This window comes from Maniola hyperantus, chromosome 26 (genome assembly GCF_902806685.2).
Source record: "Maniola hyperantus chromosome 26, iAphHyp1.2, whole genome shotgun sequence".
Classification (NCBI taxonomy): Eukaryota; Metazoa; Arthropoda; class Insecta; order Lepidoptera; family Nymphalidae; genus Maniola; species Maniola hyperantus.
In genome coordinates this window covers 1373016-1389787 of record NC_048561.1, presented here as the reverse complement: position 1 = coordinate 1389787, position 16772 = coordinate 1373016, and the positions used below count along the sequence as shown (strand labels likewise).

The 16772-nt window shown below is 38.8% G+C and overlaps 1 protein-coding gene across 10 annotated transcripts in view; it reads left to right on the top strand.

Annotated features, from left to right (window-relative positions):
• kst (spectrin beta chain, non-erythrocytic 5 kst) overlaps positions 1-16772 on the top strand; it is a 157598-nt gene that overhangs the window by 22537 nt on the left and 118289 nt on the right. For 5 of the 10 annotated variants that reach the window (XM_069507428.1, XM_069507423.1, XM_069507424.1 and 2 more), the window contains exons 2-3: positions 5619-5859; positions 6147-6319. In XM_069507428.1, coding sequence (XP_069363529.1) covers positions 5793-5859; positions 6147-6319 — 240 coding nt within the window. In that variant the 5' untranslated portion in view covers positions 5619-5792. Of the gene's footprint in view, positions 1-5560; positions 5860-6146; positions 6320-16772 lie in introns of those variants that run through there. The other 5 variants (XM_069507420.1, XM_069507421.1, XM_069507422.1 and 2 more) reach the window with 4 other exon arrangements.

Below are 16772 nucleotides of genomic sequence, written 5' to 3'. Positions count from 1 at the left end.
GAGAACTAGTGCTTGAACAGCGTAGTTCACAGAATCTGATAAACTCTTAGTATACCTAAGAAATGTTAAAGTAACAAAAAAAAAAACAGGCAATTCTAATCCGTACTTACAGCCAAGTAATGCCGATAACAGATGCACCAGGTTTACTAGACCAAATCAGAAGTAACGTGATACTAAGTTAACTAAATGTTATAATTGCGGGGAAGAGGAACATTCATTTTACAAATGTAAACAACCAATCAAACGTTGCGATACTTGCCATACAATAGGTCACATGGCTAAAGACTGTTCCAATAAAACTGTTTTACGTATTCCTAAAGGACAAGATAACGATTCAAAATATTTCAAAGACGCAATTGTACACGGCCAAATTATGCACCGTTTTGTAGAGTTTAGTAGCCAATGTACTATGTTAAGCGAGTCAGCTGCTAAGAACGTGGTAAAATCCTGGTCAGTGACAGATTTACCTATTTAACAGGGTTTTAGAGATAGTATCGTTGATTGTTTGGTAAGGTGTAGGGTCGATATTGAAATAGATACCACTAGAGCTAATGTAGAAGCACTTGTTGTCCCGAATCATTTACTACGTGCGCTTTTATTGCTTGGTCAAACATTTACAGAACAAGAACATGTAGTCATTTACAAAACCTAAGATGAGTTAAATTATGTTGGATAATTCAACAAAACGTATTCAGGTGTATAGTAATACTACTACGTTTATCAATCGTTTAACAGAGATAGACATCTACTCTAAGCTAGTATATAGTGGAAACCTTTTCATCGAACACAGTAACTCCGTATAAACAATACGAAGTAGTACAAAGTGTAATTAGATTAGGTAAATAAAGATCAAGGAAAAGTCGTGGTAAAAGGCCCTTCTGCCCTAGGATTTAACTTAGCTAGTGACCTTCTACTACCTCGTGCACTCTTTTGAACGAAATAATCACCTCACTGTCAGTATTGAATAGAATCAAGCACGGTTTACTAATTAACAAATGAATCAAATAGAACCTACTATCATACAGGCTGAATCGTATGATTAAAATTTAGTCTCGTCATGTAAATAAACTAACAAAATTATTAAACGAATAGGTATAGGAATTGCTTCGCGTTTTCTTTTAAGGAATTGGGTTGTATAACGGACACTGAAATAAATATAAAACTTAATGATACCACTACTGTTGTATATAGGCTGTATCGGTTATCTTATTCTGAACGGGAGGTAGTACGCGGTATGGTACAAGAGCTCAAAGATTCTGACATAATTAAACAGTCCTCATCAAAGTATGCCTCGCCAATCATACTTATAAAAATAAAAAAAAAACTGGTGACTACCGCCCTTGTGTGGACTCCCGTGCATTGAATGTTTAATTATCTTTTGTAATTTTATATGCTAATTAATATTATGATCCTAGGTGGTGCTATCCACCTTGCACTCACACAATTTTCCAGTTGTTTACAAGGCTGAAACTAGATGGCGCTACTTGGATGTACTTCACGCTATCTTACTATGCTGTGTTGGATATAAGACAAATTACGTTGGCCTTGAAATACAATACGGTTCAGCATGTGAAGTGTTATATTGTACAGAATAAGAAACCCGTTAAAGAATATTATCCAATCCTGCGCATAGGCAATCAGTTAGATAATCTGGCTAATCCTAAATACTACACTTCTTTGAATCTAGCATCTGGATGTTATCAGATATGCCGTTTAGACTTGTAAATGTACCGTCTACCTTTCAAAAGACAACTATAACATTCTAGGGAACGCGAGATACAAGTAAGCATTTTCATGTATGGATGATGTGATTATACCGTCTAAAACCATAGAAGAAGGGCTGCAAAATTTCTAAGGTATTTTAGATATGTTTCGCAAATCCGATATAACGCCTAATTTGTCAAAATGTCAAAAAAAAAAAAACAACTCTTTCTGGCTGTAGATTCACAAATACTTTATCTTTATACCTGTTAAAAGTACTAAAAGTATTCACTACATCAAAGCCATGTCACACTATTTTCACAAGTTTAGCGTACTAATATTACTATTATTTTATATTAATTAATATCTGAACTTGGTCAGAAAGAAGTCCCTCGAGACTTCTTTTACTTACTTACTAAAGTTTTCAAGAATTCATAAACTATCACGGTGTTAAACATGTGTTAAACGCTGTGGCAACACCACGTATCAACGGCCAAATTAAACGTTACAATCGAACAGTATTGTCAGCATTAACAGCCTCCAATCATGGTAAATCTGAAAGTTCATGGAATGAATCTGTACCCGGTATTCAGCGGGGGGCTTAACAATACTGTAGATATAGGGACTGGAAAGACTTCTGCACAGGCATTGTTTGGCTTGAGCTTAGTAGGTACGCAGGATTCTTTGCTGCATCACAGATGAAAAAAAATAATTCAATTCTCACTTTAAACGAAATAGAAATAGAATATAATAATAATAAAACTAGAAAGGATATAACAGAACACTTTCGAAAGCATCGGGATAAACAATAGGCACGGTTCAACAAACATAGAAAAGTAGCGACATACAAAGTAGGAGAGTTAGTCCTTGTAGAAAGAGATATTTCGTCAATAGGGCAAAGTAGGAAATTAGTTCCTTAGATTCGGGGCCATATCGAATTGTTGATGTTTTGAAAGATGATATTGATAGATATGTTGTAGAAGATACTCATTTATCTCCAAAAATAAAAAAATAAATAAAAAAATTAGAGGTATTTTCAGTAGATAAAATTCACTCTTGGATGGTATATAAAAGAACGGAAACAGAATCTGAAATGTCTACTAATAATAATGACAGTAATTGAACAACGTTGGGTTGGTTGGTTAATAAAAATGGTCATATACTTAACTCCTAATTATGTAATTAAAACTAAATACATGTAAGAATCCTAAATAGAATTATCATGTATAAATTATTAATTGTATGAAAATAAAATAAAGTTCAATAAAATATAAGTAACCAACATAAGAATATAAATGTTAGATTATAAGAATGATGTTGTATGTACGGTTACAGTCAGGCCTAATAGTATTAAAAAAAAAAAAAAAAAAATATGAACAATAATATTTTATAATAAAATAAATGAAAGGCAAGAATATTTAAACTTGGCTGAGAACATAAAGGGGGCTCAATCAAGTTGATATAAACCATTATTATTATTATTAAGAAAAAAAAAAATTAAAAGTTAGCTGCGAACATGTTAAGTTATAAAGATTATTCTTCTTGGATTAAAACATAAAGGAGTCTCATTTGAATTACAGAGACAGGTCTCCTTGACTGAGAACATGAAGGGGTCTCAGTTGAGTTTCAGAGACTAGTCTCCTTGGCTGAGAACATGAAGGGGTCTCAGTTGAGTTAATAGAATAGTTTTTCTCGGTTAAGTTATAAAGATTATTCTTCTTGGATGAGAACATGAAGGGGTCTCATTTAAGTTACAGAGACAGGTTTCCTTGACTGAGAACATGAAGGGGCCTCAGTTGAGTTTCAGAGACTAGTCTCCTTGGCTGAGAACATGAAGGGGTCTCAGTTGAGTAAAAAGGATAATTTTTCAAGTTACAGAGACAGGTCTCCTTGACTGAGAACATGAAGGGGTCTCAGTTGAGTTTCAGAGACTAGTCTCCTTGGCTGAGAACATGAAGGGGTCTCAGTTGAGTAAAAAGGATAATTTTTTCAAGTTACAGAGACAGGTCTCCTTGACTGAGAACATGAAGGGGCCTCAGTTGAGTTTCAGAGACCAGTCTCCTTGGCTGAGAACATGAAGGGGTCTCAGTCGAGTTACAAAGAATCTTCTTAGTGTAGGTAATAATATTAAATACATAGTTTAATCTGAGAACGGGGAGATGTCTCAACTAAGTTAAACAATGAAATTTAAGAATCGAATCAAGAGCATTCAGATAAATTGGATATGTCGTAGCCACGCCACAATATTTTATTATAATTATTAATAATTATTGCAATAAACACTCTTTGTTGAAATTAGATTTACAGTGTGACATCACACTGGTTTCCATTATTTACAAAACACCTAAGCATTATTAGATTTTCCCGGGACGGAAAAAAATATCAGGAAGGCCGACTGTAAGCGATTATTATTTTGCGATTATTATTTTTAATTAAGTGATTTATATTTCTAAATGTAGCGTTTTCTAATTTACCTAAGTAACTCCGTTTTGTACTACTTAGCTCCGACGACAATAAATTAATATGACGTATTGACACTTGAGCTTTTTGGAAGCAAGCAGCATTCGCTGGATAGCACTCTTAGAGAATTGTCGTCGGAATAGTTTAAAATGAATATCTCAACTCTAATGTAATAATATTAAAGTAGCCATAATTGGTAATTGTTTTTGCACCTATACATTAAAGAATAATTCTAGTAAAAGTTATATCATTTGTCTCAGTCGTTATCACATATAACTCTACAGTTTATTTAAGCATGCTTATTGCTGGCAAATGTGAACAGTTGCATGAGCATACTAACATTAAGCTAGCATAAAAGCACGCTTTTTTTGAGCACGTCTGTCCGTACCTTTAGAGTAAGGCCTCACGATGCGTTTTCGGTGCGTTGCGGGGCCCCACCGCTGCGGATTTGACTATTGGATGCCACACGGGCCCCCTAGTCCGTTGCGCGTGCGGTGCGGCGCGGCACGATCACAGTCATCAAGCTGAGACCACAACACTGTGATGCGACGTCGGGTTTGCACAGGACTGAGGGACCGCGGGCGAATGGCGCGAGTAATCGCTCGTCGCACTTGCACACTCGCTTATATAGCCCGGCGACAAAACTGTCGAGACTACGCACTCGCTTCCCGCTGATCGCCAACTTGTTTAAGTTTCTAGTTCTACTCGTTTCTCGTTCATCGTCGGCTTCGCTATTAACACCTTTTAGCGACCGGCCCCGGCCATTTGGTGAAATTGCAAATTGACCCACAAACACTGTCTAACGTGTTAATTAATATACAGACGGATTCAAAAAAGTTTACCTAAAATTAAAGTAAAAATTGAATGGATCCACGAAGAAGTTTTTAGCAAATATACAGGCGGTTCCAAAAAATAACACCATAAAAATTTTTTTTCACGTATTCTAAACGTGCAGGCAAATAAAATTTAGAGCATGATTCCAAGTCTACGGGAAGTACCCTATAGGTTTTCTTGACAGATATGACAGACAGAAAAACATAATCGAATGAATCCAACAATTTGAACAGTCAATTATAGAGCCTCAATAGCTCAACCGGTAAAGGAGTGGACTGAAAACCAAAAGGTCGACGGTTCAAACCCTGCCCGTTGCACTATTGTCGTACCCTACTCCTAGCACAAGCTTGACGCTTAGTTGGAGAGGAAAGGGGAATATTAGTCATTTAACATGGCTAATATTCTTTATAAAAAGAAATTGAAAAATGTTAACCACAGAAAAATGATTAAAAAATCCAGCCCCACACACGGTTTACAACCTATTTGATTTTCAAAAAGTTTGATTTGATTTGATTTAAATCTTTATCTGCATAAATTAAATAATAGATTGTCACTAAGCCACCTAGTTTTTAAATTCTGTAAACTATGTAATGTTTAAAGAAATTACACATACTTGTTTATAGTAAAGAATTTTCAAAAAATTTACTGTAAAACCAATATTAACGTAACCATTTAAAAGTGTCTTCTATCTTAAGCGTAACAAACAACCAGAAAGTTAGCCAAAAAAAAAAGTGATATAATTTAGTGTCAGCTAAGTGTAAGCAGTTAGTGTACCAAGAGTCAGTTCTGATGTCGCCATGCAGAAACAGCTGAGCAACGTCAGCATACAGTCGTACCAGGACTACCAGCCCAGCAGACGATATGGTGGGTATAGTTTCAGAAAAAATCTCCCAACATCAGAAGTAGGATAGTCAGAGATTTGATTATTCTTAAACATTTAATTTTATTCATCTGTGTTGAAAACCTAAGATACTAACCTATAGATTAAAATAAAGTTTCTAGAACACAGCCCATGCGCCCCATGGGAAAGGATCCCTCCACAGGGCAGCAGTATAAGCCATTCATAAATTTGGGCCTCGACTATAATTTTATACTTTGCGCACTTGCAACATAAATAACTATTATTTATTGATTATTTCTTCCATCTTCAGGGCAGCAGTATGAGCCGGGCGGCTACGCGACGGCAGTGCAGCAGCGTACCAACATGACGCAGCGCGAAGACGCGCTCAAGTTCGAGCAGGGCCGCATCAAGGCTCTGCAGGAGGAGCGCCTGCACATCCAGAAAAAGACCTTCACCAAATGGGTCAACTCCTTCCTGCAGAAGGTAACCTACTTACATTACTATTCTTAGCGAACGTTTAAGATGGCATTGAATGGGCAGCTCGTATTGTTGCCCGTAGCTTGAGCGAGACAGCGTACTAGATGGTGAAGGTGGCACCACTACTATCCTCTTCAAGCATTGGCTGGGCAGCGCGAGCGTGATTGTGGTGCCTTCACCACTTTCAAACTTTATCAGTGCACATGAGTGAGTGAGATAGAGTACAGCCGTACAAAACTACCAACATGCTTGCAACTTACAACTTGCCTGCGGCTCGGGTATTAAATCAGCAGATTTTTTTACTTTGCGCACTTGTGAGTTAAATAAGTGTAGTCTGCAAGGCAAGTTTTAATACAATTAATTATTTGAAAAAATAGTTAAACTAAACAATCAGTCTAATAATCCTTTAGCTATCCGTTATCCGTTAGCTGTTAGCTGCTTACAAGTAAAAATCATAATGAAAAAATTCGCCCTTCAAAAAAAGCAACCTGTATAGTTATTGTAGATTGTAGAGTTCATAAATAACCTGCATAAAGAAAGTTTATAGTAAATTAATTTTTTTTTTGAAATTAGAGCATGTTTTGAGAATTCTGTATAGAGTATCTCTTTATTTTACCTTATAATATATTATAAAAAACCGGCCAAGTGCGAGTCACGCTCGCGCAATGAGGGTTCCGTACTACAGTCGTATTTTTTCGACATTTTGCAAAATAATTCAAAAACTATGATGCATAAAAACAAATAAAAATATGTTTTAGAATGTACAGGTGAAGACCTTTCATATAATACCCCACTTGATATAGTCACTCACTTCGAAAGTTGAAAATACTAATTATTAGTTCATGACCACAATTTAATTCAGAAAAATTTCAGATTTTTCCCCAAATGTCAGCTATAAGATCTACCTACCTGCCAAATTTCATGATTCTCGGTCAACGGGAAGTACCCTGTAGGTGTCCTGACAGACAGACGGACGGACAGACAGACAACAAAGTGATCCTATAAGGGTTCCGTTTTTCCTTTTGAGGTACGGAACCCTAAAAAACGAAAAGCTGACTAACTGATGGACTGGCTGACTGATCTATCAACGAACAGATCAAACTACTGGACGGATCGGGCTGAAATTTGGCATGCAGATAGCTATTATGACGTAGACAATAGATATCCACTAAGAAAGGCTTTTTGAAAAATTTACTCCAATGGGGTAAAATAGGGCTTTAAAGTTTGTGTAGTCCGCGCAGACGAAGTCGCGAGCATGAGCTAGTTATTTTATAAAATAAAAATATTTTTATCACTGAGAAACGGATGTTAGAAAAATTCCAATCTCCCAGTTTGTACTTTGTAGGTTAGTTATTTAAATGAACGGAATCGTGAATGAAATCATACAATACGCGAAATACCTAAAGTAATGCACAAATATGACACAGCAGGCTAAATAAAGACTATCATAATATTATATTGAATACCTACGCGATGACTTAATGGCTTATTTACCCATTTTCCTTTTAGGTAGTTCATAATAATGACTCGTAGCTTTAGTTTTAAGTTTGCGTAATAATTATCACCACTAAATCTTACAAATCTATCACCATACCAAACCATCAATAAGAGTAATTTATTACTATTTTGAATAAATCATTTTTTTTTTTTAATTTGCAAAAAAGTTTATTTTTGTAAAACATAGGTAAGTATAGGGCCTTATCTAATCTATATATATAAAAGGAAAAGGTGACTGACTGACTGACTGACTGACTGATCTATCAACGTACAGCTCAAACTACTGGACGGATCGGGCTGAAATTTGGCATGCAGATAGCTGTTATGACGTAGGCATCCGCTAAGAAAGGATTTTTGAAAATTCAACTCCTCAGGGGGTGAAATAGGGTTTTGAAATTTTGTAGTTCACGCGGACGAAGTCGCGAGCATAAGCTAGTTACTATATAAATCATGACCGCGTGGAATGGTGCCAAGAATACTGGCTGCATTTCCGCGCTGGACAGCCAGGCTGATCCGTTGCGAAAAAAATGAGCCAGCCCTTCTGTCACCAGATGAGGCTATTATTCGCGGTGAAATGTCTCGTAAATTTTTTTTAGCACTAAGACTCCATGGCCCGAGGGTCTTCACGGCAAACGGCACAAAAATGTACCTAACTCTCTATAAGAGAGGCATACTTGCGCCGCTTGCCGTTTCCAGCTGTTTCTAATATATATATATATAAATATATATAAATCATTTGACATTTTGACTTTGACTAGCTGATGCCCGCGATTACGTCCGCGTGGATTTAGGTTTTTAAGAATCCCGTGGGAACTCTTTAATTTTTCGTGATAAAAAGTAGCCTATGTCACTCTCCAGGTACCTATTTATTTATACCCATGCAAAAAATCACGTCAATCCGTTGCACCGTTGCGACGTGATTGAAGGACAAACCAACAAACAAACACTTGCGGTTCGCATTTTTTATAAGATAGTGATTAACATTGCTCTTGACTGAGTTACAACTAATTAACAATAACACAATAAAATCTAAATATATAACATGAAAAGGTGACTGACTGACTGACTGACTGATCTATCAACGCACAGCTCAAACTACTGGACGAATCGGGCTGAAATTTGGCATGCAGATAGCTATTATGACGTAGGCATCCGCTAAGAAAGGATTTTTTAAAAATTCAACCCCTAAGAGGGTGAAATAGGGGTTTGAAATTTTTATAGTCCACGCGGACGAAGTCGCGATTATAAGCTAGTATCAGATAAATGTAGTTGAACCATGTAGTTGTAGGTAACTGTAGGGACTAGGTAGGTACTATAACAGAAACGTGAATAATATGAAAACATCTGGGTGACATCATGGTAGCGTCATTCGTTTTAGATAATTTATATTTTATGGTGGTAAATATAATATAAAACTAATAACAACTAATTAACAATAACACAATAAAATCAATCAGTTAATATAACCGCGATTAATAGCCTCAACTGGTGACAGAAGGGCTGGCTCATTTTTTGCGCAGCGGATCAGCCTGGCTGTCCAGCGCGGAAATGCAGCCAGTATTCTTGGCACCATTCCACGCGGTCATGATTTATATAGTAATTAGATAAGGCTAGCTTTAAGTTTTATTGTATTAAAAAAAAAAAAAAAAAAAATATAATATACCATTTATATTATGTTACATTTTCACGAGAACAACAAAATACAATTCAAACACAAACGCAATCGCTTTTTTAGGGATCCGTACCCGAAGGATGCCAACGGTACCCTAAGTAACTAAGGCTGTATTGTAACTATTACTCATCATCATCATCATCATCATCATCAGCCTGTGGACGTCCACTGTTGGACATAGGCCTTCCCTAAAGTGCGCCACCACACCCGGTCCTCAGCCTTCCTCATCCAGCCATTTCCCGCCAGTCTCTTTATATCGTCGGTCCATCGTGCTGGAGGGCGTCCCACACTACGCGGTGTCCACTCAAGGAGTTTCCGGCTCCAACGGCCATCGCCTCTACGCCAGGCATGACCTGCCCACTGCCACTTCAGCTTGCTAATAGTTTGGGCTATGTCAGTGACCTTTACTTAGTAACTATTACTCAGTACTATTATATATTCTGTGCTACTACAGGCTGAGACTACAACACTGCGATACGACGTCGGGTCGTACAAATCTACGACGTCGCACAATGCACTGTGAAAATTTCCGATGCGGTGCCGCACCGAACAAACTTGCGATGCGACGACGTATTCCCGTTCAGTCGGTGTCCACACCTCTCTGTGTGCCATACCGTGCTGTGTGTGTTCTTCTAGAAGTAGGATCCGTGTAGTGCGGTCCATGGCTCACTAGGAATTGATGGTCAGAGTTTTCTCTATGATGCAAGCGATGAAATTTTTGCGTTTTTAAACGCATCGCACTGCTGATGTGACATCGTTTTAGAGATGCGACGTCGCACCGCAGTGCTGTGACCCCGCCCTAAGACTCCGCTGTCCGTCAGCAGATCTTTTCTTTTTTTTATTCAGATACAAGTTAGCCCTTGACTGCAATCTCACCTGATGGTAAGTGATGATACAGTCTAAGATGATAGCGGGCTAACCTGGAAGGAATATGGCAGTTTTTATTAAACCCGTACCCCTTTGGTTTCTACACGGCATCGTACCGGAACGCTAAATAGCTTGGCGGCACGGCTTTGCCGGTAGGGTGGTAACTAGCCACGGCCGAAGCCTCCCACCAGACCAGACCAGAAATTTAGAAATTATAAAATTCCAAACCCCTGCCAGGAATCGAACCCAGGACCTCCCACTAATAAGACCACAGCGCTCACGACTGCGCCAGTGAGGTCGTCAAAAGATCGTATCTCATGAACCGTAATAGGTAGAGATTTGAAATTTTCACAGAATGTGTATTTCTATTGCCGCTAACAACAAATAATGAAAATTTCCAAAATGGTCGGCACGAAAATTAATAAAACTAAATTGTTATATTATCTTCTACCATAATACCACAGCCTTGAAATATACAGAGCAACGGTGGGGGGGGGGGGGGGGGGGTGTCACGCAGACTCGCGTAGTCTGTGTGATTGATGGACGAGGGTTTACGTGAGCGTGGTTTTAAATATTTTAAGTGTCGTTTAGTAAGTTCTATCATAAAATGGTGCATTACTGTTCTGTCTACGGATGCTATACGAATTCTAAACAGAACAAGGGTCTAAAATTTCACCGAATTTCCCCGCGATTTTAATCCCAATTTTGTGACAACCCTTGCATATTTGCGTTGGAACACGTACACGAGCGGCGGCATCGCTCGACTTCAAAGGCGTCGAACAACTGGTAGTATTTCGTTGAACTGTGATAATACAGAACCCTTCGTTTGCGAGTCCGACTCGCGCTTGAGCGATTTTTTTTAATTAATGTTCTCAAAGGTGTGTGAAGTCTGCCAATCCGAGTTTGGCCAGCGTGATAGATATGGCCACAGTATGGCCAAGCCCCTCTCATTCTGAGAGCAGACCCGCGGGGTCATTAGGTACGTATCTCGCGACAGGCTTCTTCTTCTTCTTCATTCTGGGCTGGTTTCCGCACTTAAACGTTTCCGTCTGTTGTGCGTGCATCGCCCCTCCCCGCCGAAGTCTTCACTCCAGCCATCCAAGCATTTTGTGTATGCATTAAAAAGACTTAGGCAAGTGTCAAGTAAAGAAGCGGTGCTATGCGCGTATTATGGATATGTGTCGTCTGTACTCAGTTACGGAATTGTTGTCTGGGGAAACTCAGTAGATGCAGATAGAATTTTTAAAGTCCAAAAAAAATGCATTCGTGCTATATGTAACGCTGACTTTCTGGACAGCTGTAAGCCCATGTTCAAAGAACTTAAGATATTACCACTACCTTGTATCTACATTAAGGAAGTCTGTATCTTCGTCAAAAAGCATCCCGAATACTTTGAAACTCATGGCCAGGTTCTACAAAGAGTAACAAGGCATAAAGATAGACTGCTTGTACCCAGAATCAAACTAACTTTGTATAAACAAAATGCATTTTGTATGGCGATTCAAATATTCAATAATCTACCAACGGCCATGAAAGAAATGACACTTCCTAAATTTAAACGGAAGCTACACGAGTGGTTATTATTTCATTGTTTTTACTCGGTTAATGGGGCCGATTCTCTAGTACACAATCTCTAAACTAAACTAAATTAACAGGTCTAAATCTAATGCTATCCTTTTCCGCAAGCAACATTATGAAAGGGATAGCAATAGATTTAGACGTGCCATTTTAGTTTAGTTTAGAGATTGTGTACAATGGAATTAGCCACAATGACTTCTTAAATTTCAAATGATTATTTGGCGGATAAAGTGTTTGTTGTTAACAATTACTAATCTAAGAACTATAACTAATAATAATTTTAATGATAGCATGTTGACATACTTTTTTCCACTTTTGATGTCTGTTTACACAATATTTTATTAATTTTAATGATTGACATTTTGTAATCGCAATATTTTATTTTGTTTCGTACTCAATATTCTCCTTTAAAATACTAATTATTGATGACTTATTTAAATTAGGTATATATTATTGACATTTATTGTACCTACTTAATAACATTGCATGCCATACTTGGTAATACACTGTTTCCAAAAAAATATTGTAACACCACTACACGTGTATTTTTTGCAATAAAAAATTATGAATTATGAATTATGAATTATGAAGCTCGCTCCAGAGGCCGAGTAGACCGCCCAGGTTGCCGAGGGCTTCTTGGAGAGAGGTCGGGGAACCTAAATGGCGTTCGCGTTGATCTGCTACGCCCGTGCACTCCAGGAGCACGTGTGTCGGTGTTTCATCGACCTCCATGCAGGCCCTGCACAGAGGACTGTCAGTGACACCTATAACGAAAAGGTGTTTGTTTAGTGGGCTATGCCCTGTTATGAGTCCCACCACCTTCCTAAGTTTACCTCTGTCCAGGCGGAGTAGTTTGTTAGTTTGACGTTTGTCTATGTTAGGAAAAGCCTCTTTGGCTTGCCTACAGTCTGTTGTGTTAGCCCATAGTTTAGAATGTTCTTTTAGTGTTAGTTCATGCAACCAGGTTTTATACTCACTGAAGGGTATGGGTACGATAGGTTCTGGCCCTGTCACCTTCAGTGTCGTAGCCTTTCGTGCTAGTGCGTCTGCCGCCTCGTTTCCCTGGTCTCCATCATGTCCTTTGACCCACCTTAAGGTGATGTCGTTTGTCATGGCAAGAGTTCCCAGAGCCTTGTGGCAGTCTTGTATAAGTTGGGAGGTCGCGACAGGCTTGCGACAGACGTAAATCTCGCGATCATTGCTGTCAAATGTCCGGCTAAAGAGAGACAAAGCAAAATAAGAAGAAGAAGAAGAGAGACAGCAAATGAACTTTCGGATTGCTACTGCTGTCGCGTTGCTGTCGCTACTGCAACGTTTTACATAATCACCCCGCGGTACTCAGTAGTGAGCCGGTGGATGGATTGATCATGATGATAAACGAGTGACGTCATAAGAACTCAAGGAGCCTCTTAATTGGAACATCCTGCTCGGAGACGATTCATCAGTTATTCATTGCAAGTATGATGTCACACTTTTGAGGTCACGCGCGAAAGGTCACAGGCCAAATGTCCACTAGCAATAACACTTGCAGAAGTCAGCTCTTGTACAGTACACGACCAAAAGTGATGAACATCGATCTTTAGAAGGAGACAGCAGATTTGTATAGCACTGTCTCGGTCGTTGACACCGACAAAGCGTCATTATGGCTATGAGTGATAGAGACAAGGTTCTACAAAGATAAAATGTCTTTCTAAAGGCCGATGTTCATCACTTTCGGCCGTGATGATGCAATTTAGATGGATGAATTTGCGGGCATATCTAGTATCTACACGATAGAAGCAACCTATTGGCCTTTAGCATTTGGACCGACAAAGCCTCGAGTCATCGAACAAAGCAAGCCGATTTCCTGTAGAAAAAAGGCTAGAAAGGAATTCGCATTAAGCTTCCTACAATGTAGGGATGTAGCATTTCACAGATAGCATGTCACGTGAAAACCTGTGAAAAATCACCAACCAAAATTATACGTAAAAAACCGGCCTTAAGTGCGAATCAGGCTCGCACTTAAGGACCGAGGGTTCCGTATTACAGTCGTGTTTTTTCTCTGTTTGAACGATTGTAATTCAAAAACTATGATGCATAAAAATAAATAAAAATCTGTTTTAGAATGCACATGTGAAGCCCTTTCTTATAATACCCCACTTGTTATATATTAATCTTACTTTGATAGTTGAAAATACTAAATATTAGTTCATGACCACAATTTAATTTTTTTTGTGTGATGTAACCACAAATTCACGGTTTTCAGATATTTCCCCTAATGTCTGCTATAAGACCTACCTATCTGCCAAATTTCATGGTTCTAGATCAACTGGAAGTACCCTGTAGGTTTCTTGACAGACCGACAGACAGACCAACAAAGTGATCCTATACGGGTTACGTTTTTCCTTTTGAGGTACGGAAGCCTAAAAATCATCAAATGAAAATCATTTCAAAGTAGCAGTACCCAACTCTATTGCGATGTGATTACTTAGCGTCTGTGGCGACAGACGAATCATCAATTATTTCTAATGAATGATGTCACGACGCGAAGGTCGCACGTCCATGTTTACTATTACTTTAGTATTTTGTTATTGAACCACTACTATTTGTAGTGAAATCACGTTTATATGCAATTCTATTGTTACACGATTGCCGAAAAAAAGGAGTATAAAATAAATAAAAATAAATAAGTAAAATAAAATGTTTTTGTTTCGACCAACAAGGATCATATTGGTGTTAGTAATTACACGAAACTTAAACCTATTTGTTAGTAAAAATTCTATAACTATAATATTTATAAATTTACAGGTCAATACAACAAAAAAAAATATAGTATATACATTATACATACAGAAAAACTTATCACTAAAAAAATTTATATTTACAAAAAATATACGCCGTCCAAATGGTCATTTATGGGCATTGTGCCCAAAACACTGGCCCTATTACCTCGCTGAACGGCAAGGCTCAACCGTTGAGCGAAATAAGCACCAGCTCTTGGGTCACCAGACGCGTGGATCAGCTTTTGGGACACGACGTTTATAAAAGCTTTCGTGTATGATGATGATGATATTTATATAACTATTTAAATTAGGACAGGATCGATTTGCCAGCACGTGAATCATACAACAGTGTTTCAAGTACTGGCAGGCGATCCTGTCAGAAAATACCTTCAGGAGGCCACGCCACGCACACCCGCACGTCACCCGCGTTCGCCCGCACCGGGTTGGCGCGGGGGCTGTGCGGGTGTGCGGGACGTTCCCTCCCCGATTGCTATCTCGACTTGTCGCGTACTATAGTTATGAATTTATTAATTCAGTTTTTGCTTCTAGGTTTGGATTCATTTATTTCGTTTTCTCGGTATTTGTTTTAAAAAAAATTGCGTGTTCGATAAACTATAATTAACCTTTTCTATCTATTTTTCCCAGACGGATATATTTCTCAATAATCAAGTAAAGTAAACAAACACGTGTTATCAGTAAAGGCGCCCGCCGCGGAGTTAAGCTGGGTACACACAGACAGACAGACAACAAAGTGATCTTAAAAGGGTTCCATTTTTCCTTTTAAGGTCTTCTTCTTTGTCGTATCACTCTTGGCAGAGCGGTCGTGGTCATCACGAAGCAACGTCTTTGAGGGCAGATGTTATACGCCTCACGAGCATTCGTCATTTCTCCCTGCTGGCCAACAGCCTGGTACACTCGTGCAAAGGACCGCCCACAGCAGACTTAACTTGGTCGGTCCATCGCATGGGTGACCTTCCTCGTCCTCTGGTGCCCTCCACCTTGCCCTGCACGACAAGACGCTCGATGGAGTCACTCTCACGCCGGGAGACGTGTCCGAAGAATTTTAATATGCGACTATGTACTATCGACGAAAGTCGTTTTTTAATGCCGAGTTCTTTACCTAAGGTACCTTTTGAGGTACGGAACCCTAAAAAGACGCTTTTATAATATATGGGTTGTGACTGGATGATGCCCGCGACTTTGCGTGATTATAATTTCTAGGATCGTTTTAAACCAAAAAAGTTTTAAACTGTTTTTTTCCAACCCTGGTAACATGATTATCTGACACTAGCTTATGCTCGCAACTTTGTCCGCGTGGACTACACACATTTCTAACCTCTATTTCACCCCCTTAGGGGTTGAATTTTCAAAAATCCTTTCTTAGCGGATGCTACGTCATAATAGCTATCTGCATTCCAAATTTCAGCCCGATCCGTCCAGTATTTCGAGCTGTGCGTTGATAGATCAGTCAGTCAGTCCTTTTATATATTTCTAGATTAAATGCTCCCAAGTGAATACCCGGCCTTAGGTATAAGCAGGCCATTCATCGTCGGCGAAATGCAATAAGTCACGATAAGTAGATATTAATAACTGAGAGCAATGGAGGGCGCGATGGGGCATCGGTGGACGACCCCCACTTGCCCCCGTTTGCCCCCACTCACATCATCGATTAATATAATGCGATTTAAATATGACTTAACAGTCAATTTTCATAATGTGACCTCCACATGCCATTCTACGCCGCCTTAATCCAGCGGCTTCCCGCGACTCGTCTACCTAGTGGGGGGTCTGCCAACGCTGCGCATTCCTGTGCGAGGTTCGCATTCTAGCACCTCGGGACTCCAATGTCTACACGTTTTTAGGGTTTCGTACCTCAAAAGGAAAAAAGAAACCCTTGTAGGATCACTTTGTTGTCTGTCTGTCTGTCCGTCTTCCCGTTGACCTAGAATCATGAAAGGTAGTAAGTTAGGTAGATCTTATAGCACAAGTAAAGGAATAAATCCGAAATCCGTGAATTTGTAGTCACACATTATAGATAATCCAAAAACTACGATGCATAAAAATAAACAAAAATCTGTTTTAG